The 25,265-nt window shown below is 39.7% G+C and overlaps 1 protein-coding gene across 10 annotated transcripts in view; it reads left to right on the forward strand.

Annotated features, from left to right (window-relative positions):
- The window catches only part of QKI (QKI, KH domain containing RNA binding), a 323,675-nt gene that overhangs the window by 286,314 nt on the left and 12,096 nt on the right, over positions 1-25,265 (forward strand). For all 10 annotated transcript variants that reach the window (XM_065401352.1, XM_065401353.1, XM_065401354.1 and 7 more), the window contains one exon: positions 22,373-22,460. In XM_065401352.1, the coding sequence (XP_065257424.1) occupies positions 22,373-22,460 (88 nt within the window). The remainder of the gene's footprint in view (positions 1-22,372; positions 22,461-25,265) is intronic.

The following is a 25,265-nucleotide window of genomic DNA, read 5'->3' on the forward strand; positions in this document are numbered from 1 at the left end:
GTTTTTATTCCTCTATTTCTCTGTCTTCTATTTATAGAGTGCTATTAAATAACAATTTCCTTTGCTAACTGAGACTATTTTAGTTACAGTAGCTTGCCTTTTAAAAGAACGAGTGTCTCTGGTCAATACAACTTGAAGATTTTGTCATATGACTAAATGTGAATTTTGTTTTTTAAAAATCTTTAAAATCCAACCTACTTCTCCATAGAATGTAAACATTTCAGTGGGACTTGCATGTATGTAATTCAATGCAGAATTTTGTCCCAGGTTACTGGATACAAGAATATTTTGGTACTCTTTTATTTAAAAAAAAGAAGTCACTCAGTTATCCTGGATGATCCACTTAGAGAAAAATTGTAATAGACTCAGTTTCCCTTTAGAATTTTTTTTTAACCAGCCCCAACATTGACACTTGTCTTAGACCTAAAAAATTTTGATTAAAGTTGGTTGTTTAAATAAATTAAAGCTTTATGTAAACTGCTTAGGAAAGTGTCCCCCTCTTCTTTCTCCACCTCTCTCACAACAGTGTTCTTATTCGGTTTTGATCTGAGTCTCATGTGGGGTATAGTATGGAAACTGTTCTCAGATCTAGTTAATGACCTACTGTATTTTGATTGATCTTTTGATCCATTTCTCTCGACCTCTCTTCAGCCTTTGAGGCCATTGGCTACTTTATGCACCTGTCTCCAGTGCTGTAAAGGGATCTAAAATTCTCTTCTGTCATTCCCACATATGAAAACTCCCATTTTCTACACTTGCACCCTAGAATTCTTCTTTGTGTAGTGTTCCATAAGGTTCAAATTTTTACTCCACTTTTCTTTTCTCTTCATTTCAATAAATGTCTGTCTTAAACCTTGTCTACAACTTCTGTGTTAATGATTCTCAACTGCACGTTTTTTGAATCTTTGTGGAGTACTTATAGTCCATCCTCTATCTATGAAAGAGGACTTGCCTCACCAAGTCAATTTCAACTATAGGTTGTTTCTTTTACTGAAAGGATGTCTAGTTCTAGTATGCTGGAGCCCCTACATTTTGAGATAACACTGGTGTGTGGGTTGGGAAGGGCCATGTTGGCTCATTTTTAAGACGGTTTAAATAAGACGGGGAAAAAAACTAACTGCACTAACCCCTATCAGTCAGAGGCCTCCTTTTTAGAAACTTCCCCTTATCTCATTAGTTATTCTTTGAACCAGACATCCTCCCTACTTCATTCCTTCTGGCTTTTTAACTCCTTATTTTCAAGGCCTTCTACTTGCTAGTCAGGGCCTTTCTTACAACACACATATTTCCTTAATCAAACTTAAACTAACTCTAATGTTTAAATTTATATTTATCCTACTAACACACACAAAGATCACTACAAGAAAGGTAATAAAATGTACACAACACTAAAAACATGTTTTAATTAAAATTGCATTGTGTATGATTTGAAATGATAAATTAAGAACATTTTTAAAATAATACATTTAGAATTATAACTTTTTTGTACATATTCAAATATTTTAAATATATAAATATACAAAATTATTTAAATAAACTAATTTCAGTTAAAAATGTTTGTTGCTTTCACCATTGATTATCGCAATTTAGCCTTGGCCTTTACTTTTAAAGCAGGGTCGCAACCAGATTCTCCTCCCTGGTAAACACATTTGAGTTGGGGTTTAAGTTTTTTAAAATATTAAATTTTTACTTGTCCACCTCTGAAAAGCTAATACAATATGCAGTTAGCCTTTAGTAGTAGATAAGGAGACACAGGGAAATCCCGCTTATGGGGGAAATATCACAATACAACCCCATCAAAAATAGTTCTCTGAACATTAGTTGACATATTGATTCAAGGTGGCTGAGTGATTGCAGATCATGTTTCTTTCAAAGTTCAGACACAACAGATGCTTATAAATAATAGAAAAAGAAAAATGTTAAGTAAAAGCTTTGGTATAATATCTGATCCGTGGGCCTTTATGGAGATATTGGGATATAACAATGTGAAATATGCAGAGTTCAGCAACAAATAGAAACAGAGAAATCTTGGTTCACATTTACTCCTGTGCCAAGATAAGCTTTTAACTCTAAAGTGAAATTTGATCAAATTATAATGCAAGAAATGCTAAATGGTTTTCTAAGTGTTGCATCTATATTTCTGCAGAGGAGGAAGTTTTTTAACCAGTACATAGGAGAGGAGGGAAGGACAATAATTTTAATAAAAACCTAGTACACCTCTACCTCTATATAATGTGACCCGATATAACATGAATTCGGATATAACGCGGTAAAGCAGCGCTCGGGGGGCGGGGGGCAGGGCTGCACACTCCAGCGGATCAAAGCAAGTTCGATATAACACGGTTTCACCTATAATGCGGTAAGACTTTTTGGCTCCCAAGGACAGCGTTATATCGGGGTAGAGGTGTATCTACTTTTCAAGCTTCATGCAGGAATAATGGGTGTGAAGAACTTCACAATGCTTCTAGAACTTAGGTAAATCCTATATTTAAAAATATTTAAATTTTACCTTTTTGTTGCTTTTTAAGACTTTTCTTGGATGTTATATATGCAAGGATTCTAGTTTTTGGTGTAAATAAACATCTCACAAAGTTGTCAAGTATGGTAAAATTTATAGTACTTGGATTAAGTAGTATTTATATTATAGAAGCACCAGAGTATATTATGTGCTTTCCAAACATATAGCTCGTAAGGAGATTGCAATCTAAAAAGAATACTTAAAAGAAAAGAGTAAGCAAAATGGTTACAATTACAAGCAGTGTGACCAGAGTAGTCATTGGTACGCATCTGGATAATTTAAGGTTTTTTTGTTAGTTTACCTTACTTTCTATGCTCATTGCCAAACTATTTTTAAATTTATATATATTTATCCCTTGTCCATTTCTTATCTTTGCCTATCTTTTTATTTATTTCACTAAAATTTACAGACCCTACTGCTTCAACCACTACACATCCAGTTGTTGAACCCCACTCCCATGTTCTTCCACCTTCTTTATATTTTTCTATTTGAATAAGATTCAAAACCACCATGTTCCTCTCCTTTGCCAAAATCCTGTACCTCCCATGACCTCCACTCAATATACACTGAGACAGTACCCCCCATCTTTTTCCCAAGGGACCTCTTTGAGCCTTCTGGTTAGTATTCATTTCAGCCAACAGAAAAGAAATTAGCAGAAAATACTAGGAGGAAGTTCCCACAGCTATCATGTGCGCCACTGGGAAAAGTTTCTTGGCCTTACTTTCTAAGATGGCCACCATGAGCCCCATGTGGCCACCTTGAGCCTCTGAAGCTTTGTCTTGGGGAGGAGAGTGATCCAAACCCGCTGCTCTCTCCACATCACTGCAGCTGCTCTGGTATGTACCAATACATATTATACCAGGGAAGAAAGGTCACACCACTTCTAAGCTATATAAAATGGAAGCCAGGGGTAAACTCAAAATGAGTGTTTTATCTTTTGGCACCTTAGAGACTAACAAATTTATTAGAGCATAAGCTTTCGTGGGCTACATCCGAAGAAGTGGGTTGTAGCCCACGAAAGCTTATGCTCTAATAAATTTGTTAGTCTCTAAGGTGCCACAAGTACTCCTGTTATTTTTGCGGATACAGACTAACACGGCTGCTACTCTGAAACCTGTTTTATCTTTGTTTTTTAGAGATGAAGTTAAACTAGAAGCATTTTTAACAATATAGTTAAATTTCTAAATTTGACATTCAATCATTTAAACATTTATTGTTAAAGTAGCACTAGTGCTAAAAAAGAGCAGCATTCAATATCTAGGAAGGAACTTTTTGAGTCAGTTATTTGCTGACGTGCACTAATTACTACAGATGGTTGGATTTTTATTTTCTGCTGAAAATTTAAACTTACCTGTTCTATAGAAGAGAAGGGGCATGAGGCAACCAAACTACAACCCACATGAGGCAACATGGTGGTATTTACAAATCAAAACTTTTCAGTTTTCAGGTGTTTGGTTGTTCAATTAAAAGTCAGAATTTTCTGTTGATGGCAGATACCTTTCATGAAAAACTTAATTCACTCAAAATAGTTTTAACAGAATTTTTTTCCATCAGTGCTAGTAATTATTTAAGAGTAAAATTTGCTTAGAATAATTTTTTTCTTGCATTGTGTTCAGTTGTGTAAATGGAAAATAGTGGAATGACATTCTTTCTTGAACTCAATCAAGTAACCCATTTGCAGCATATATGTTTTTATTTACATTTTTAAAATTATTTAAACTTTAAAAGTAATAACTTCAGGTTACTATTTCCACAGTAAAACTTTTTAAAGGATTTATAATCTGTCCTAAATTTGCATGAGAGTAAAGTTTGACATACAAAGTTTAAAAATAAGAGCAACATATTTTACGTTCTTTAATTTGAATTATAGGGTAAAAATGGGGGTGAACTTTTTAGGATGAACTGTTTTTTATAAACTGCTTGCTTCGGAACTCTTAATTTATCACAGCCCAAATATTTAAAAGTGTGATGTACAGCCAAAGTAGAAAAGGTGGAAGGCTTAAAAAACATATTTCGTTTCCTTAACATATTCAAAATGTTTTATTCTAGCATCAGGTTTCAGCTTTGTCAGTATATTCGAATTAATAAACAATGAGAACAGAGAGCTTATATGTGTATGAAATAATGTGTCTAAAATGAGTGACATTATACAATAAGGTATATTTAAGTCTGACTTTCTTACTAAAAGAAGTCTGCCGAGTGATGCATATGAATGATTTAATCATTTTTGATACTGGGGAATTATAAACAAGTGAAATATATTAAATTTTGAAACATAACTGCTGCTTATGGACTTTACTGCTTTGTAATGATTTACTGATCGTCCATTAATCTCTAGTAATTATACATTTGTTTTTCTTAGAGATGTCCAATATAGCATTCATAGTAAACCTTTTTTTTAAAAAGCTAGTGTAAATACATTTAGTTTCAAATGGGTCTTTTAGATAAATTTGTCAGAATTTTGGTAGTAAATATAATTAGAGAAAAGTTATATAGAAACAACTTTAAAGTTGTGATTCAAACTAGCAGGAAAGACATCCATATTTTACTTTGGCTCTTTTTGTATGACAACGTGATTTAGTTTTCAATGTTAACTGAATTTCTTGACTTTTGCAATTCAAGTCACAACCTGAGCTTTTATTTAGCTAACATTTCAACCTAATAAAAACAATCATAATATACATTACTGCTTAGAGACAGCCACACGACCTAAGTAGGGGAATTCACCACATAAGGTGTATTAGTTTTTCATTCTGGTGTCACAAAGGGTTACTTGCTGACAACCTAGCCACAGATTACAGCTCCATTTAAAAATAACCGAATGTAGTTAGCTAGTCACATGAGTGTGCAGTCATCTAGCTCTTTCAAGAAGGAGTGCTCTTCAAAGGCCCTTTGTTTACAGCCTGAGCTAGGCAGTTCTGAGTTCACACTACTTTCTCTGGAAAATAATCATTGGCTAGTCTGTTAGGAGCTGAAAAGAAAGCTCAATAAATAGCCAAGAAAGCCTTCTCCCTGACAACACAGTGCCTTGAGCAGCTTGAGCCTTCAAATAGAAGGTCATATGATTGGCATATTTGTCCCCTAAAGAGAGTGCACGCAATTCTTTTATTCAGTACTCTGTATTTTTAAACTGAGCGAATGCAGGTCTTACCCAGCTGTAAGATGAGCTATGACTAGGCAGCTGAAATAGTACCATCATCTCATTCTGGTATTCATAAACTGTTAAGAGAGCAGCAAAACACTGAAGACAAATTGGACACACACATTTACAATAGTCTATATAACAGTTTTTGATTTTTTTTTAACAGTAACAGATTTATGCTATTTAAATTTGGTAGAAGCAAAATGTACACATCATGTATCTGTTTAGTAAAGTATTGCAGAGGCAGAACTCTCATGGTCTTCTAAGAACCTGGAATTAAACGTGAATTTTTAGTACTTTTCACATTTTAATAACTTTCTAGAATTATTTAAGGTTTGTGTATTGAGAGTCGGAGGTCTCTTTCATCTTTCAAACTCTTACATTGACCCCAATTGAGCCAGAAATTTAAGATTTGAACCAATCATATAGTTTTGTGCCTGCACATACCAAACAAAAATACCCTGTCTGAATGAGGGTTCCCTCAAAAACGTGGAATCTACATAAAGATTTACAGGTATCAAGATATATTACATTTTCAGTTTAACTGTTCTGCTACTACATTTCTTCTTGCCTTGGAAAATGTATGTGGAAAAAGAAGGGCGATGTCAACAAAAGTATGGAATTCCACCATTAAATATTTTAAGATTAAAATTTTTCCCAAATAACTTTGGACAGAAGGAAAATACATTTATTCCGGCTATTCATGTTTTAAATTATCATGTCATATTCCCTCCCACCCTTCCTCATCCCCACTTACCTTTTGCAGTCCATGTAGCCTACATGATAGCAACTGTAACTGAGAGGATAGACAATATGGGGTGCTGTTACATAAGACAGATGGTCTCCAAATATTGACATACTTCATCATATCTATCCTAAAATTTCAGTCTTCCATAATGTGTTTGATAATATAGTAGCATAAAAAAAAATATTTTAATTAAGTCAATGCTACCTAATTCAAAATGAAAACATACCCTGCTGGAGATGTATCTTATTTTCACTAACAGTATTCAGTCCCAGGTGGCAACATGCAATCTTAAATAATACATGTAATGAAAAATATTAGAAAGGAAGCAAGTATTTTGAAATCAAATATCATTTACCCAAACCTGGATGACTACCTTCTCAAGACTCATTCCTTCAAAGATGCCCTACGAGCCACCCAGAGGACCATGCCCATGTTCATGCAACTGGGTCTGCAGCTCAATACCCAGAAATCAACCTTGACCCCAGTACAGTGTCTGGAGTTTATTGGGGCCGAACTTGATGCAGTGCAAGCATGAGCATTCCTCCCACTGCATAGATTTAGCATCCTGATGAGTGTCATAGAGACAGTCCAGGCCAGCCCACAAACACTGGCCAGGAATTGTCTCCAGCTTCTTGGGCACATGGCGGCATGCACATTTGTGCCCCCACACACCCAATTGTGTGTGGGGGCACAAATGTTTACAGATACTGTTCAGATCTGTGTACTCTCTGAACAGGGACAGGTTAAACAAGGCCCATGTTGATGCTCTCCAGGGCCAAACACTCCCTGGACTGGTGGAAAGAACATCCAACGTCCATGCAGGCAATCCCTTTCACGCAACCCCCACCAATACTGAGTCTAACAGATGCCTCTCTAATAGGCTGGGGAGCCCACCTAAATGACTGTAAAGTCCCAGGCTAGTGGTCTCCCACAGAATCTGTCCTCCATATCAATCTTCTGGAGCTAAGAGCCATCAGAAATGCCCGCACACACTTTCTCCCTCTCATCAGAGATACTCAAATGAAAGTCACAACAGATAAATAGCATGCATGTTTTACATAAATGGTCAAGGGGGCGCCAGATCACCTTCCCCTTGCACGGAAGCACTTAAACTTTGGAATTGGTGCGTCCTGCCACAATGTGCTTATTTCAGCCACTTACCTGCCAGGGATACAAAATGTGACAGCAGACAATTTGGCAGAATTTCTCATATGACCACGAATAGGAGATGAACCCAGCAGTGCTCCATGGCATATTCGACCTATGGGGAAACCCAACAATAGACCTGTTTGCTACTTATGGGAACAAGAAATGTGTCTGCTACTGCTCCAGAGCCAGACTGGGGAAACAGTTTCTAAGGGACAGTCTCATCTTTCAATGGGGCAAGGAGCTGCTATACACCTTTTCTCCATTCCCTCTGGTGTTGAAGATCCTATTAAGGATATGGCAAGGGAAAGCAAAAGTCATACTGATTGCCCCCTCATGACCAAGGCAAGTGTGGTACCTATACCTTGCACAGCTGGCAATATGTCCTCCAATTCCTCTTTGACCCATTCCTCACTTGCTCTTCCAAAACAATGGACAAATCCTTCACCCCAATCTACAGGCTTGTCTCCTTCATGGCTCCAACACTTAGCAAATGCTCCAAGGAGGTGAAAGAAGTATTACTGCGCAGTAGGAAATCAACGACTTGTCCCATTTACCTGCAGAAGTGAAAACTATTCCAAAATTGGTGCAATTCCAAACAAGTGATTCAGACATCTTCTTTTGATCCCAGACTATATTTTGGGCCTCAGAAGGACTGGTCTCTCTTAGCTCGCTTAAAGTACATCTACTGACCATCAGGCGGATGAATGCTCAGTATTTACCCATCCAACAACATGCAGATTCCTCAAGGGCACAGGAAACCTCTTCCCGCAAATTAGCCACCCACTCCAACGTGGAATCTCAATCTGGTTCTAAAAACCCTAACTAGACCACCCTTTGAACCTATGGCCACTTGCTCCTTCCTACACCTCTGCATGAAGACAGTATTTCTAGTAGCTATTACCCCAGCACGCAAATAGGTGAAATAGAGACTTTTTAAAGACAGTCACCCTGAGGCCACACCTAAAATTCTTCCCCAAGGTAATCTCATTCACCTCCCCACCTTTTCCCCAAAACTACATTGTGACAACAGGGAGGCAATTCTTCATATACTTCATGTTAGGAGAGCCCTAGCATTCTATTTGGACAGGACTAAGGACATTAGGAAGTTTCCTGAATTCTTTCATTCACAGAACGATGCAAAGGCTCTGTAAAATCAGCTCAAAGACTCTCCAAATGGGTCTCCAGTTGCATTAACCACTGTTACCATGCATAACCTGCTGCCCCCATCAGGAATCCTCGTGCACTGCATGAGATTGGTTTCTACCTCAACTGTGTTTGTTAAAGATGTCCCCATCTCAGAAATCTGCAGGGCAGCAACCTGGGCCTCTGGCCATACTTTCGTGGAACACCATGCGATTACTTGAGACCCAGCCACTGATGCCATCTTCGACTCCACCGTACTGTCATCAATAACAGACTCCACTCTAAAGCCCCAGCCCTCCATGGGGGATAGACTGTGGAGTCACCTACAGCGGAGCACCCATAGGGACACTACTCGAAGATGAGGAAGTTACACACCTTGTGCCGTAACGATGGTTCTTCGAGATGTTTCCCCCCCCCCGATACTCCACAACCCACCCTCCTCCCCTCTACTCAGGAGTTCTGAGGAAGGGACTCTGCGGTAGAGAAGAAACTGAGGGTAGTTCACCTGCGCAGCACTAGATAACCTCAAGGGAGACCACGAGGGAGGGCGCATGTGCAGGCCGAACGGACACTGCTACCTAAATTCTCTGATTAGAGGTGCAGATACACCTACAGTGAAGCTACCCATAGGGGGACACCTCTCGAAGAACCATCCTTACTGCACAAGGTGAATAACGTCCTCTTTGAGTTCTTTTAATGCTGGTGCCTGTGTTTTCCACACATGGGTTTGTATGTGCTCCATGTGCCTGAGACCAGAGATTTCTAGCAAGTAATGTCCATTGGTCTGCATCTGTGAAGTTGCTCCCCTCATGCTCAATACTGAGGGCAAAAGTGTCAGTGCAGACCAACACCTTTCTAGTTCCTTCTTGCTTCATGGCCTGAGTCAGAACCCTCTGTGTCTGAAGCACTCTTCACATTCTCTTTCCAGAATCTAAATATATTTGTACATAGTTTTAGAGTTCTTAGTATTTTAGTGTTTTTATAGTCTAGTTAGGACCTTCCCATTCGTGGTGAAACCTACACTTCAATGGGACCTCAACCTCATATTATCAGTATTTACCAGATCGCCCTTTGAACCGCTGGCCACATATTCTGTGATCCACCATTCCATGAAAGTCACCTTATTAGCTGTCAGGTCTTCCGGAAGGATGAATGAACTGGAAGTACTCCTGGCTGACCAGTCATACACCACATTCCGTAAGAATGTTTCCCTTCGCCTTCCCCCAAAATACATCCCCAAGGTAATTTCTCAGTTTCACGTGCATCAACCAATTTATTTTCCAGTATTCTTTCCAAAACCTCATCATCAGACAGCTTTGGTGTTCTATCTGCAAAGAGCAAAACCAATTAGGAAAACGAGGTTATCTGTCGCTATAGCAGAGTGATTGAGGACAGGTGCTGTCTATCCAGAGACTCTAATTGGATATACAGTTAATTCATTCTCTGTCCCTGTCTGTGTTCTTTACCTGCCCTCCTTCCTCTCTACTTTGGATCTTATCTAATTTGCAGTAAGAAGAGGAACTTGAGAGCAGGGCCGGCTCCAGGCACCAGCTGAGCAAGCTGGTGCTTGGGGCGGCAGATTGTTCGAGGCGGCATTCCGCCCAATCCTAGGGCGGCACAGCCGCTTTTTTTTTTTTTTTTTTTTTTTTTTTTTTCCGCTCTGGCCGCCCTGTAGGGGGCCGGAGCACCCTGCAGGGCAGTCCTCTTCCTTCCCTCCCCGCAGACCGGAGCGGAGCCCTCGCGGCAGGAGGCGGCGCAGCGGGAGGGGTCGCGTGGCAGCGTCCCCGCTGTAGCCCTGGCCGCCCCCTTCTCTCTCTCTCTCTCCCGCCCGCTCCCCCCCCCCCCCCCAGCCAGTCCCCCTGCACCTGCATCAGTCTGCACTTCCCCTTATAGCCTCGGTACAGAGCACAAAGGGAGCAATGTGCAGGTGCGGTCCAATGGACGCTACTTGCTAATAATCTGCGGTCTCACGTGCATGAAGCACATATGTACCCACATGTGGAACACACATAAGGACCACACATCTCAAAGGTACTCCAGTTACAGGTAAGTAACCTCCATATAAGTCAGAACCAAGGTTTAGCTTTGGAGATTTCTAGCTCTGCTCTTGATAAGTAGGTAGATATTGTTGATCATATTAATGCTAGTTACCTAATTTGGATCTTTATTAAAAAGGATTTGGGATGATCGTTTTTATGAAAACATTTTTAGTAGGCACAGTGTAAGTAGATTTTTTTTTTTCCAGCTTAAGTTAGTGTTCTCTCTGTGTGCTGTGAAACATGCATCTTGTTCTAAGCTTTTAGTATAAGGTCCTTTAACACACAGGCGCATGCTTTCTCTCTCACTGAAGAGTTACAGGTGGGAGAAGGAGATTGGTCTGTTCTGAAGTTTTAGGGGGTTACAGAGCAAGTTGTAGAATGATATACTGCTGGGAAAAGAGTATCTTTAGCATGAAGGGCCAAATTCATACCAAGAACTGTGCAATTTGAAGATGAACCCTTACTTTTCTGCAACATGCTGTAGGAGTGCCAGTACACAACACATCTCTTTAAGGTCACAGAGAATGCGGAAGGTGATTTCCCCCCCCTCCCCCCGAATTCATTCTCTTCGTACTAGAACAGTTAACAGCCCTAGGTTCCAGTGATGCAGTATTTCAGCTCAGCTTATAAAAATGTGTTTCACACTGTTTTTCTGTACCTTATCTTGCTTTACTTGTTGCAGAAACAAAAAAAAAGGACTCTTGAAAATGTTGCTCCTAGTCCAAGTATCATGATTAAATGGGACTCTGTCAGATAGGGTGATGGGAAATGTAAGAAGATATGCTGCCTTTTTTCCCCTGGTGTATCTTTAACATTATGACCAATGAATTTGTCAAGTGAAATAGCACAGTCTTCTTTGCATATCATTTGAACTGAGAGCTTGCTTTGAAGATAAGCAGGCTGTGTTGCCCAGAAGAAATAATGATGCTAATTTATCTTTGCCTGTCTGCCTAGGCATAGTAGTCTGCATCAATGTTGAAAAGGAAATTGAGAAATAACTGAGCTATCCCATGCACCTATTAAACACCACAGTTCTGCTTATGGTACTCTGGGCTTCTCTAACAGTGCTTAGATGTGTAGTGTTCATTTATTTTACTTTGAGCTTCAAAGATGTTTGGGGAAGCACCATGAGATTCAGGGCACTGGTATACGCTATATCAGCAAAATAACTCATATAAACTATACCCTCAAAAGAACTCCTGCTGGTGTAAAATGAGTCTCCTATACTGGCAAACCCTTTTTAATGTAGACAAGGCCTTACTGAAGACTTTTTCTCTCTCTCTCCTGTCAGCAACACATTTACTTTATTTAATTGTAACCAAATACATGCTGAAGTCTTGGTTTGCCTGCCAAAGTTGTTTTTTGTGTACATGAAAATAACAAAAATTGAAGTTGAAAAGTGTGCTATTTTTTTTAATTGAATAAAATAGTTGGTTAAAATTTTCTAACTATAAATCAAACAGCCAGAAATGAAAGATAACCATGCTGAAATTTGATTATGTATAGTAAATTGAATCAATGTACTAACTAAACTAAGCTTCTGATGTACTCAAATTCAGATCTTCAAAAAGAGACCTTTTCTCAAGTCTTACTGAGTATATCCTATTTTATTGACTGTTACTTAAGATTTCAGTGCTTAGAGACTATAGAAAACTATGAGATAGCGCAATAAAAACTTCGAAGCAGTACAAGCAAAGGCAGTAGTCCTTCAAAGTGTACAATGAATTTTAGACATGTATACTTTAGCTTCAGTAGTTCCAATAGCTTTTAGCCCATAATCTTTTACAAGTCCCATATTCATGGCTGAAATCTGAGTTTAAAAAAAACAACCACGTGCATGTCTAGGAATCTGTAGTATACTGTGTGAGGTTATTTCTTTATAAATTATGAATGGAAGGTTTTTGCCCCTGAATGGAAACATTCATGTGTAAAGGATGTTTGACTGGTGCATAGTATGTTTGAAATACTTACTGATCTACAAGTGAATTGCAGTGGAACATTTTTCTTTGTCAGCTAGAAAAAAGCATTCCACCGCATGTTGTGTCAAAAAGACTTTCATAGTGCTGGCCTATGAAGCTGCAGTTGTTAGTCCACTGTAGTAGTAGGGGGCCAGAGTTAAGGCAGTATGCAGGAAAAGGTATACGCTGACAGACCCCTTTGGGCCAGAGGCCCATTGGATAAGAAAAATAAGCTCAGCATTAGCAAACTGTTCCCTGCAGATATTACATTTTAACAGAGCTTAATGATATTTCTGAAAAAATCTACAGTTGTCATTGTCTGCAGCACATATTCAGTGAATTGCTCAGATATGTGAATATGGCACAGAAATGCATTTTGAAGAGCTGCTTTTTTTTTTTTTTTTTTTTTTTTGGTGTATCCTCTTTACATGGATATGTAAAAGGTGGGTATATAAAAGTGAAGTTACTGTGCAAATACAGGATTTGAATGATTTTTTTATTATAGGAAAAAGTGCAGCACTTCTTCATTCTTAGTAATACATGTTCTCCACTGCTGGCAAGTTTGCGATTTCATGTGACATTTATGTAAGTTATTTAGTGCGCTGCTTTGCATATTTGCATATTCATAAATTTATTGTATGGTCAACACACCCTGCTTCAAACAGTGGTGAGGAAGGACATGGAGCTGCACAAACTTTAACAGTTGTAGGTGGAAGAGGTGGCTGGATGGGTGGTGAAGGGTGACTGGAGAGGCTAAAGTGTTGGAAGAAGCTGGGTGGAGGTGTCTGAGAGACAGCTAGTGACTGTCTTGGTAGTGGGGTGGATCCTGAGATACCTGGAGATATTTGGGTTAGCTGGAGATGCTGAGGTAGGTAGAAGTGCTGGGCTACATGGAGAGTTGCTGAGGTAGTTTGGAGAGAGGTGTTTTCTGGATGCAATGGGCTTCAGGGTTACTGGGCCTGCATGGAGATTTTGGGGGTGGTTTCTGGATTCATGAGGTTGCCGAGGTGTGTGGGACAGTGGGTTTGATGCCATAATGGCTGCATGTGGCAGAAAGGTGGAACTGCAGGCAAATGTCTGTGCATACAGCTGGGCTGTAGGAAGGCTGCAAATATCCAGCTGAGATGCAGTAATGTGTGACGTGCAGAGAGGTACATTTAGGGTGACCAGACGTCCCGATTTTATCGGGACTGTCCCGATATTTCCTTGTTTGTCCCGCATCCCGACCGATGTACGGTCGGGACACTGGACAAACAAGGAAATGCTCCGGAGCCCAGAAGTGCTCGCGCCCCCCCCCCCCGCCCAGACGCCGCCCCCTCCTCCCCCGATTGGCTCCCTCCCCGAATCCCCGCCTCTTCCCCAGGCTCACCATTCCTCCTCCCTCCAGCACTTGTGGAGGGAGGCCCGGAGACGCAGGGGAAGCGCGGGGCCAGGGTGAGTGAGAGTCCGGCCTGGCCCCGAGCAGGCAGGACTCAGTCAGGCGGTAGGGAGAGTAGGGGGGCGGCCTGCGGGGCCAGGCAGCGGCTGTTCTCCCCCCCTGGGCAGCGGGACTCGGGAGCAGCCGCTGCTGCAGCTCCCACTGCCGCGGGGGGAGGAAGCGGGCGATGGCCAAGCTCGGCGGCTGCGGCTCTGGCGCCCTGGCCTGCTGTGGGGACCTAGCAGCGCGCACGCTGCGCCCAGCCCAGCCCCTGGCCAGTCGCGTCTGGGCTGCTGCCCAGCTGGTGCTATCCTGCGGCGGCCCCGGGGCGGAGGCATCGGCAGCCCAGCCCTGTTCGTTCCCCTGTGGGACCCGAGCAGGACGGGGGGGCTGGGGCTTGCTGCCCCCACTCCGGGGCCGCTGCGGGATAGCACCAGCTGGGCAGCAGCCCAGACGCGACTGGCCAGGGGCTGGGCTGGGCGCAGCGTGCGCGCTGCTGGGTCCCCGCAGCAGGCCCGGGCGCCAGAGCCGCAGCCGCCGAGCTTGGCCATCGCCCGCTTCCTCCCCCCGCGGCAGTGGGAGCTGCAGCAGCGGCTGCTCCCGAGTCCCGCTGCCCGGGGGGAGAACAGACGCCGCCTGGCCCCGCGGGCCGCCCCCTACTCTCCCTACCACCTGACTGAGTCCTGCCTGCTCGGGGCCAGGCCGGACTCTCACTCACCCTGGCCCCGCGCTTCCCCTGCGTCTCCGGGCCTCCCTCCAGCGCTTGTGGAGGAAGGGTGTGTTTTGTTTTGTTTTTGCCCTGCCCCCCCGCCACGCGCCCCCTCCCCCCCCCCCCCCCCCCCCCGCATCAAAGAAGTTATCTTATGGAGAAAGCGTATATGAATGGATGGGTGAGAGAGACAGGGTATGTGAGATAATATATTTTATTGGACCAACTTCTGTTGGTGAAGTTACAAGCTTTCGAGCTAAACAGAGTTTTTTCAGGCGTGGGGAGGGAAGCCTATGGATGTGTAGAGTGAGTGCGTAATGGCTTTTTTACACTTCATGGTGATCGTTACAAAACATACACCAACTTTGAACACACATACTAAACCCAAACACCAAGGATAAGAGATTTATTTACTGATGAATTGGGGCTATGTCTGTACAACTTATGAATTCTGGTTGATATTATGTACGTAGTTGTATTAAGGAAAACTGCTGTGTTGTGAGTGTCTGTCTGTGTCTGTCCACCATTGCTGACAGATTCTGTATCAAGTACACACCAGACAGGGACAATGGGAAATACTTAAGGTTGATGATAGTACTTGGACCTTACAAAGGTTATGCTAAAGAGCAAGGGCTTCCTTAGAAAAACCAGTTCAGCTGATGAGAGCAGGGAAGGTTGGAGCAGTTTAAACTTCCCTGGAATAGAGCAAAAGAGGCCAGTTTACCAGGAGGTATTTAAATAAAGAAACATACGAGAACAGAGAATGAGACAGGAAGAGGAAGAGCAGGAGAGAGCAAGGTCACAGAAGTTGGATAAGGGACTCTATGAAGAAGAGACCATGCAACATGTAACAACCTGTATGAGGCGAGGGACACTCTGCCTTTCTGTACACAGATGGACCCCAAGAACTCTCAAGGGAAGGGTGAGCTAGAGAGACACTACATTTTAAGATGTTTATTGTTTTGTATGATACACAGAGTGTTAAACTGTAACCAGAAGCTTCCCGTATTTGGGGTGAAGTTCATGTGTTAAGTAACTTCGGATATCTTGAGGTTAGTGCTGGTCCTAGAAGCTTAGGGCAAATGGGCTGAGGAGCCCCATTTCTGAGAAGGGGTACTGGTAGTCAATGCCCAGGAAGTGTGCCAGAGAGGCCAAAGGTAGAAACTGCTACAGCCTGCTAAGTCTCTAGATGTTTCACACTCCAAGGTATCCAGAGCGCACAGGCTTGGATTCTCCTCACAATAATCCTAGTACATGGCCATGAAGGGGAACACTTGCTAGGATCTGTGACAGAAAGCAAATCATTTAGTTTGAAACTAATTCTCTCTTAAGCGCTCCCTTTCTTCAAATCTCCCAAAGTATTAGATCATTAGTTCTCATGCAATGTAACTTTATACCCCAGATAGAAATCTCTTGAACCATGAATTCAGTTTAAGGGATGGGATGGAGTCCAAGGTAAATGCCATTAGTTTTAGTATATTGCTGGGTTTTAAATACACCTCTACCCCCATATAACACGAATTTGAATATAACACGGTAAAGCAGCGCTCCGGGGGGTGGGGCTGCGCGCTCTGGCGGATCAAAGCAAGTTGGATATAACGCGGTTTCACCTATAACGTGGTAAGATTTTTTGGCTCCCGAGGACAGTGTTATATCGAGGTAGAGGTGTAATTGTTCTAAATACTTTAGCCCATCTGAGGGTTTAAAATAATGCCAGTATAGTTTGAAACCTACACAATATACCAAAAATAAGCTCTTAACCTGATCTGATCCCTCTCCTCCACTACCTTCCAAAGGTTGACTGTATGCTTTAGCAAACTCATTTAGTAGATGTAATTTTGCATGAGCAAGATCCACTTCTTCCAGGAACCTGTATAAGGTACATTAACAGCAAATACATTTTGAAAGCCCTTACCTTACCTTAACTATGCGGGATAGTACACATTTAATGTGAAAGGTGGTACATTTTTTTAATGTACTGTATTTGAATATTTTTAGTACCTCATTGGAATTAATGTACTTACTGCACATTTCCTTCAATATTCTTTTTTCCTTGTCAGCCCTACCCATACAACTATGCATGTATGGATCTCCTTATACAGATAAACACATGTATTTGTGTAGTACTCAGTTTATCTACCTCAACAAGATGAAGGGGCAATTTTGAACACGTGATCCCAAGGTTACTGGGTATTTCAAACCTGGGACTTAGGCTACTAAGACAGCTTAATCTTGACAATAAGGTTTAGTGGTAGTCAGTATTTTTATTTTTTATACATGTTTCTTTTAAAATCTCATTAAAAGAATCTCTTTGCTCTCATGAACATTTATTGTTTAATATTGATTAGAGAGGGGTAATATTATAGCATCAACAGCCATAATTCATAAAGCTCCTCTTTCCAGTCCTTTTCTACCCAAGAGGCAAGAATTCTAAACTCGGATGCATGCAATAACAGAGAAATTATGATTGTATTCACAACAGAAATTATGCAAAAAGTTTCCAGCAGTTTCTAACACCAGCTCTACAGATATTAGTAATTTTGAGAGCCCTGTTATAGATGGGCAGCCAGCTATTGCTAGAATTTTAAGCACTGTGCCCATCTGATGAGATGGCACATTGCTTAAAATGCCATTGGTAGCTCCTGACATTGCTACCACAGGTGCAGCTGAACTGCTATTCGCATCAGTGAGAAATTCTTGCAAAATGTAAACAGGACGTGCAGTATACTTTCTCTCAATATACATTGTACCTTATTAGGGAATTCCTACCTATATTTCTTCAGCCTTTTTCATTCAGTAAGGAGTCTTGAATGTTCCCATTACAAAGTGATGTTTCAACAGTGAGGTACCAAACTCTTTTATTACTTAATCTGCATGTTATATTGTACCTGAGAAATACAAGGGGAACATTGAAGAATTAAGAGGATGAAAGGCTTGAGTGAATCACTTGAGCTTAAACTAAGCAATGCAAATCTGGCTTTAAGTGACCTTATTGATGTTTGCTTAAAGCAGCAGCTTCTCAGTACAAATGACTGGGCTTTGTTGTAGATACTGAACAGGTAGCGTTCTGTCTCTTTAGAGATTGCCTTTGTATCCTTGATGCAACCCCTCTTTGCTTCAGCAGAGAGTGCCTGCAGAAATGCCCGGAGCTAAAATAGATTGCATCAGTGTGTCTCATTTGATCAGCTGTCAGCTGTGAAGAGAGAGGACAGGTCAAACAACAGCACATGCCCATTTCTGCATTCTGTGTCGCTAAAACTAGTCTCTGGCAGCTGAAGACAAGGGCCAATGAAACTGGACTGGAGGATTTGATAGTACAGGATGTGTGTGCACACAAAATGGCCCGGAACACTTTTGTACTTGGCAGTTTGAAAAGAGGTGGCAAGCAACTGTGACAAGTTAATGCATAATCAGATACAAGTTATTAAACAATACAGGTAGAGCAATACAGTGACAAGATAACCACCTATGCCTAGAGGTGATAGCATTATGTAATAAACAGTGCCATCTTCTGGGAAGAGTTGGAATCATGCCCATGTGATTAGCACTTCTGAAGTTTTTTTTCAGGTGTTTTTCTTGTGTGTAATATACTGCTCAAAAATCCAAACTAAAACTGGAAAAAGCTGCTGATGTGGCATTCCAAGTTCCAGATCCTACAACAGTGAAGTACCATGTACAAGTAGACATATCACATTTTTTTGAAGCAGAAATTTATAAAAAGTGATCTTGAGGCTGTATAAAATTAGATGAAGAACTGTTAAACAGTACCTCAGAGAAGGCCGAGAATGAACAGTTGACAGTCATGTCTGTTTTTGGAGGCTGAAGGTACAGTATTACCTTTAAATGCACTTTGTGTAAATTCTAAATAGTTGCCTCTTACTATAGGAATATCATCGATCAATATAAAAACATGTTACGGGTCCAAGGAGATAGTAACAATTTTATTTAAAGTTTGTTGCTTAAGCAGCTATGTATTGTTTTTCTCCACACCTTCTCTTCCTTGGAAATTTGCTAGCTATGATCAGTTTCTGCTATGCTATGATCAGTTATATTAGCAAGGTTTTCATTGTGGTTCAAGTATATTCAGCACCTAGCAGTTGATTGAGCTCTTCCAGGGAGTGTAATGTAAGATTTGTCACCTACACAGACATATTAATAACTCAGATCAGTTCCCTAAGCTGATTTTGGAAGAAATTCAAGTTCTGGTAATAATTAATGGTACTATGCTTGATCTTTTGCATTTCATTGATAGCAGTATTACACATTGCTTCAGAGAAAAGCTAGATTCTTGTTGATGTTCCAGTTATTTACTAAAATTGAAAGCCTTTATCAAAAATATAGATTGGTACTAAAATGAAAAATCAGAATAAAAGTGTCTGCTTATTATTAAAATAAAATAGAAAATAGTTAAATAGCATCTATATAATGATGTGGTCGGTTATAGTGCTACCATAAGTAACAGTCGAAAAAAGACTAATGTAAGCTCTTGTTCAGTTTAGTGCATCGTAATTAGCTTCTTACATGTATTCTGACCAATTTACCAGCAATGATAACTACCAGCAGTGACAACTTTCTTAACACTTAGCCTATTTGAAAATTCAGAGCATACTAGATAAGGGGGGATATAACTACTATTCTGAAAAGTATGATTTCAATTAATATGAGAAGTAAGTGAAGCCTGGGACTGCATTTAATGGTACAATTTGCAGTTAAAGAGGTAATTGAAAAAGCATTTACTTTTCCAGAAATATTAGTGTCAGATAAGTCTAAAATCTATGTATGCCACCACACACTAATCACAATATATCAGAAGGAACCTATAACTCTTATAGGTTTAGCCTATTCTGAATATTTTACCAAAAACAGAAGTTTTATATAGTATGTATACATGTAAGGATACTGTACATAGCCTATTTTGTGGTTGGGATGATGAAAGTACTTGAATGAGATCATTAGTGAATTTTCAAAAGTTATGAAAATGTAAAGTTTATATAGTCTTGAACTCTAACAGTTGCATCAAATTATTTTGTTAATAAACTTCAAAAAAAGTTTGTTGTCAGAACACACTCTTCATGGTATTATAGGTATATTTAGATATGATTATGAATATGCAGACTTCCTCTTGACTTTGTGTCTTCATAATTTGCTAAATAGGCTCTTCCTTTGCATTTGGAATAAAATATTTATAGTGATTATTTATTTCCTTAAATCAGCATGAAATATATACCAAAAATTTTGGAACTCCTGTAGGTAGACATGCTCCTTTCCTTTCTAAGTTCACAAAATATGAATGGAATTATTGCCATTTTGTAACAGAGTTATGAACAGTAGTTACTGGAAATATGCAATAATGGTTTATCTTAATTAATTACCTACCTGCCCCAAATGGACAAGTTAAGAAGAAAGGAAATAGAAAAAGGTGCCTTTCCTTACCGTGAACTCTTCCCAAGTTTTTAAAAAGTCACTGGCAATTTTGGATGCCTCCGTTTTTGGACACCTAACTTGAGTCACTTTAAAGAGGCCTGGTTTTGAGTGTAGAGGAGCAATACTTTCTGAAAAACAGGCCCCTTTAAAATGACTCTAAGTTGGGCACCCCAGTATTAAAGCACCCAGAGTCACTAATACTTTTTAAAATATTAACCTAAATGTCTGCAAAAATATATTTTTATAGGTGACTTTTTAAAAAATTCCCCAAATACAAATTTAGCCAACTTTTCAGGAGGACAAAACATGTTCAGGCTGGCACTTTAGATTGCCAATTTTCCATCCAGCTTTAAATCCCTGAGAGCGCTTCATGTGTAGTAGTAATTGTAACATTGTTAAATTATATAGTGGTGACCTGGCATGGTAGTATAACCAAGTATACACATCTTTTTAATCTCCAATAAATGTTATTTTGCTATCTGGATAGTGGAATGTAAGTTAAGAAAATAGCAGTATGTGACATTAATATTGGGAAATTTGTTATTGCAAATTAGACAAAAGTACTATTTTTGCTTAGCAAGTGAAAAGTGAACTTAAATGAGTAGCTGTTCCATTACCTTTAGACCAGCAGCAAGGTACTGAAGGAAAGATGCTAGAGCTATTATGTGATAACTTTATTGTTTTGATACTGGATCATAAAATGTTTTAACACATTGGAAACTATACTGAATGTATGAAAGGCTTCTTCAGGATATCAAAATACAACTTTTTAGAATAAAACACATGAAACAATACCTGTTTTACTTACTGCTTTTGAGTTATACAAAGTATCAAAACTCAGTTCTCTTTTTCCTTCATTTATTTTTTAATGAGAATAATTGACAATATTATTGTTGACAGTGGGATACATATTTGGGGGGAGGAGGGAATCTAGACTCTGAGCCAAATTCCAGCAGTAACATAAATGGTGTAAATAACACAGGTGTACCTTAACCAGAAAATGTGTGTATGTGGCAATAAAATGTAATTTACACCTATTCATCGTTTAGTGAGTGCACAAAATGAGCTCAATTTAAGATGATTAGGTATTCTGTGGGAACCAAATTCCAGATCTAGTATAAACAGGTATAATTTTTATTTGAGATCAATAAAAGTATTGTATCCTTTTTTGCTATGGCTGATGTTGGTCGTGGAGTTTTGGGTTTGGTGCTTGAATTAAGGCCATGACCCAGCAAAACAATTTGCATTGACTTTAGTGGGATTACTCACATACTTAAAGTTAAGTATGTGTTTAAATGTTTTGCAGGACAGGCCTAATTTGGAGGAGGTGAGGCTGTTTTATTATTATACAATTTCTTGTTAGTTACTTTCTAGTACATTCATCTTCCTGACCCCAAGCATGTAAATTGCACAGGTTTGGAATTCATTAGGAATACAAAATGATTACAAGTTATATTACTTTGCTACTTATTTTTGTTTTGTGACCAGTTTGCATCAGCATTTATATCACTGCTGAATTTCAGGGAACTTGCACCAACTTACCTGCAAGGTTTATTTGGCTGAATTTGGCCTATTTTAGTTCAGAATTTGAAGCTGTTTGTGGACGTGAATGTTGACTTTCAACAGTTGTAGACTTAATGTTCAGAATAGCGGCCCAAATTATTTCTTTTTATGTAATATTCAATATCTGGCATAATAAAAACACATTAATTTAAGCCCCAATTATTTAATATTTGCATTTTCTTTCATTTAGTCCACCAACCAAATATCTTCTACAAGTATTTAGAAGTTAATACTTCTTCATTTAAAATCTTAAAATCGCCTTTCAAACACAGATTTAAACTTTAGCTCTGTTTTGGTAACTTTTTACTTTTCTTTTATTCACTTTTATATGACATTCATCCAGTACCAATTATTGGAGGTCTACTTACAATTTTAATACTTTCAGATCCATGGAGGTTAATAATACACTAATATTCCCATAAGGCTTATGTATAATATAAATAAGTGTTTCCATCCATTCAAACTCAGATAAATGTCTTTTTTCTCTCTCAAGTCCTAGGCGCAGGTTTGGCTCATAAAATAAAATATTAGTCTAACTTTCTTTCCTACTTTTCATACGCAGGCAGAGGGGGAAGACAGCCTTAAAAAGATGCAGCTAATGGAACTTGCAATTCTGAATGGCACCTACAGAGACGCCAACATCAAATCACGTAAGCATGACAAAATTCTAGGGGCCAGTAGGAGAGCAGTCTCCACGGAGGTTTTGTTTCCCAACCTTTCTCCTTTTGGCAAATACACAGTTGCATATCTGTTGACGAGATTGAGACAGTGTGGTTAGTACTGTTGCAAATTCAAGATATTTTGATTTTTTTTTTCCTGTCAGTATGTCTGAATTGAAACTTTTTTTTTAAATAATAAGTATTTATTTTTTAACTCTGATCAAAGTTGAGCCCTAAAAGCAAGCTTTTTAGGCTATGTCTACCCTTAAAACGCTACAGTAGCGCAGCTGTTCCACTGTAGCAATTCAGTATAGACACTTACTACAGTGACGGGATGGGTTCTCCCATCGCTACAGGTATTCCATCTCCCTGAGAGGTGGTAGCTAGGTTCACAGAAGAATTCTTCCGTCAGCCTGACACTGACTTCATTGAGGGTTAGGTTGGCTTAACGATGTCGGTCAGGGGTGTGGATTTTTCAGACCCACGAGAGAGAGAGCTATATTGATGTGACTTTTCAGTGTAGACCAGCTCTTTTATGTTTTGTAAACTATAGAAGCTGTGGTATTCCTCATAATTTTGTTTTTTATTTCTTGCCATGTGTAAAAGAGGATAGATTCCTTTTCACCTTTTTTAGAGAGATTTAAGGGAATGTAACAGTGTTCAAGATAACATGAATAACATTTTCTGTATTATATTCCTTCCTGTCATCTTGCTTGCATGTTTCCCCAATGTTATGTTTTTCCAGTGATTCATTAACTGATTTCACATGCAAGTTCACAGAGATCAGTGGTGTAATGAGCCCTTTTGTAACAATTCTTCCATTAGATTGATTTGAGCATGCATGTATGTACAGTTTTATACTTGAAGCTGAATGGCATGCACTTGGTTATCAGAGTACATGTGACATATGCCTGCTATTCTTTATGGTATAAACTCTTTTCTCCAGGATAGAACGTAAAAGCTTGTTAATGAAAATTCAAATTTTAAAATTATTCTCAAACCTTTACTCTCGCTGATACAGGTGTCAAATGTAAGCACAGTCATGTCAACTTTTTCATTAAGGGCATACTGATATTTGCAAAAGTTGTCCTACATGTGCACTTCTATTACAGTTTATAGTAAGTGGTGGCTATATGCAAAACAAACCAATGAGAGAGATCATGCCAATTAGGTTTAGCCACTTTAACATCTTCAGATGAGATCTGATAACAGTAACCTGAAGAGAGAGAAGAATTGGATTTGTGCCTTTTTTTCTGCTTTCTGATTTTTTTTTTTTAAAAAAAACTTTAAAGGCTTGGGGTGGGAGAGGGACCTGCTTTTTGTTCCTCCTCTTTAAAATCTGTCAGGAATGTCAAATCTTCCTTTACTGGAAGCCTGTCTTGAAGGACCCAGATTTTGCGGAGGTGAATGTTTTCCATAATCAAAGGAGCAGAGTAGTTAATCTTTAACAAAAGAGCTTTTCTTCCTACTGCTTATTCTGGCATTAATTTGTCCTAATAAAAACAAAGCACAGTTTTGAAAATCGTGAATAAAAAACCTGGCCCTATCACTCAGATTTCAGTCACTTGATATCTGTGGACCGTAGGCTTTTTCAAAACATAAACTTACACAGGTTTAACAAAGGTTAGTTAACACACGTGCACTGAAATAAGGCCTAGTCTAGTCACAAAGGTTGTACTGATTTAACTATAAAGGTATAATTAAAGCAATATGACTCCCCAAGGTCTTGTCTAAACTTAAAACTTTCTCCGGCATAGCTATATTTATCAGACGTTTGGGGAGGGGAGGGGGAGAGGGAGAGACACCCCTCTCCAACACTGCTATGGGTACAAAACCCCAGGTAGATGCAACTGTGTTGACGTAAGAGTGCTTCAGTCAGCATAGCTAATGTTGTTCGGGGAGGCTTTGGTCCTTCACTGGCAGAAAAAGTTTCTGTTGTGCATTGTGTCTGCAATGAAATTTGAAAATATAAGACACACAGAATTGGAGGTTTTCATATTTCATTTCAAATCTACAAACTGGCCAGCATATATACATTCTGTAGTGTAGACATAGCCCTAGTGGAATTGCAGTTTTACCGATATGAAAGTTCTTATACCAATATGGCTTAGTTTTGTTTGGGAAGGGAATAAGCTGTACTGGTATAACTATGTTCACACTAGGGGTATGTCTACACTGCCCAGGTTACAGCGTGGCCGCGGCAGTGCTGTGATGTGGGCAGTGTAGACATGCTTTATCGCCGGGGGAGAGCTCTCCCGGCGATTTAAAAACACACACACACACACACACACACACACACACCTTTATTGCCGGGAGCATGGCTCACAGCGATAAAGCGCTGTCTTTACTGGCGCTTTTCAGTGCTAAAACTTTTGTCGCTCGGGGGTGTTTTTTCACACCCCTGAACAACAAAAGTTTTAGCGCTGAAAGTGGCAGTGTAGACACCGCCTAGGTTTTTATTGGTATAAGCTGGCAAAACAAAACACAAAATCACACTCCCAACCAACATAATTAGTTATACTGTGTGTAGACCAGGCTTAAATTGGATTCATTTCACACCTTGTATTATTTTGGTTTGAATTTTTTAATAAACCAGCCATTAAACCAGTTGCTTAGTTAAACTGATGCAGTCCCTTTCTGGACATTCTTATATTGGATTGAGTGGCTTACTTCATTTGACCTTAAACCTGTTTCTAACTGACTTAAGGTAAACCAAAATAAGAATGCCCATGCAGCAGTTTAACTAGAGCTTGTTCAAATTTTCAATTTTTTCATCTGAACAAGTTCTAGCATTTT

Source organism: Emys orbicularis, chromosome 3 (genome assembly GCF_028017835.1).
Source record: "Emys orbicularis isolate rEmyOrb1 chromosome 3, rEmyOrb1.hap1, whole genome shotgun sequence".
In the NCBI taxonomy this organism is placed as follows: Eukaryota; Metazoa; Chordata; order Testudines; family Emydidae; genus Emys; species Emys orbicularis.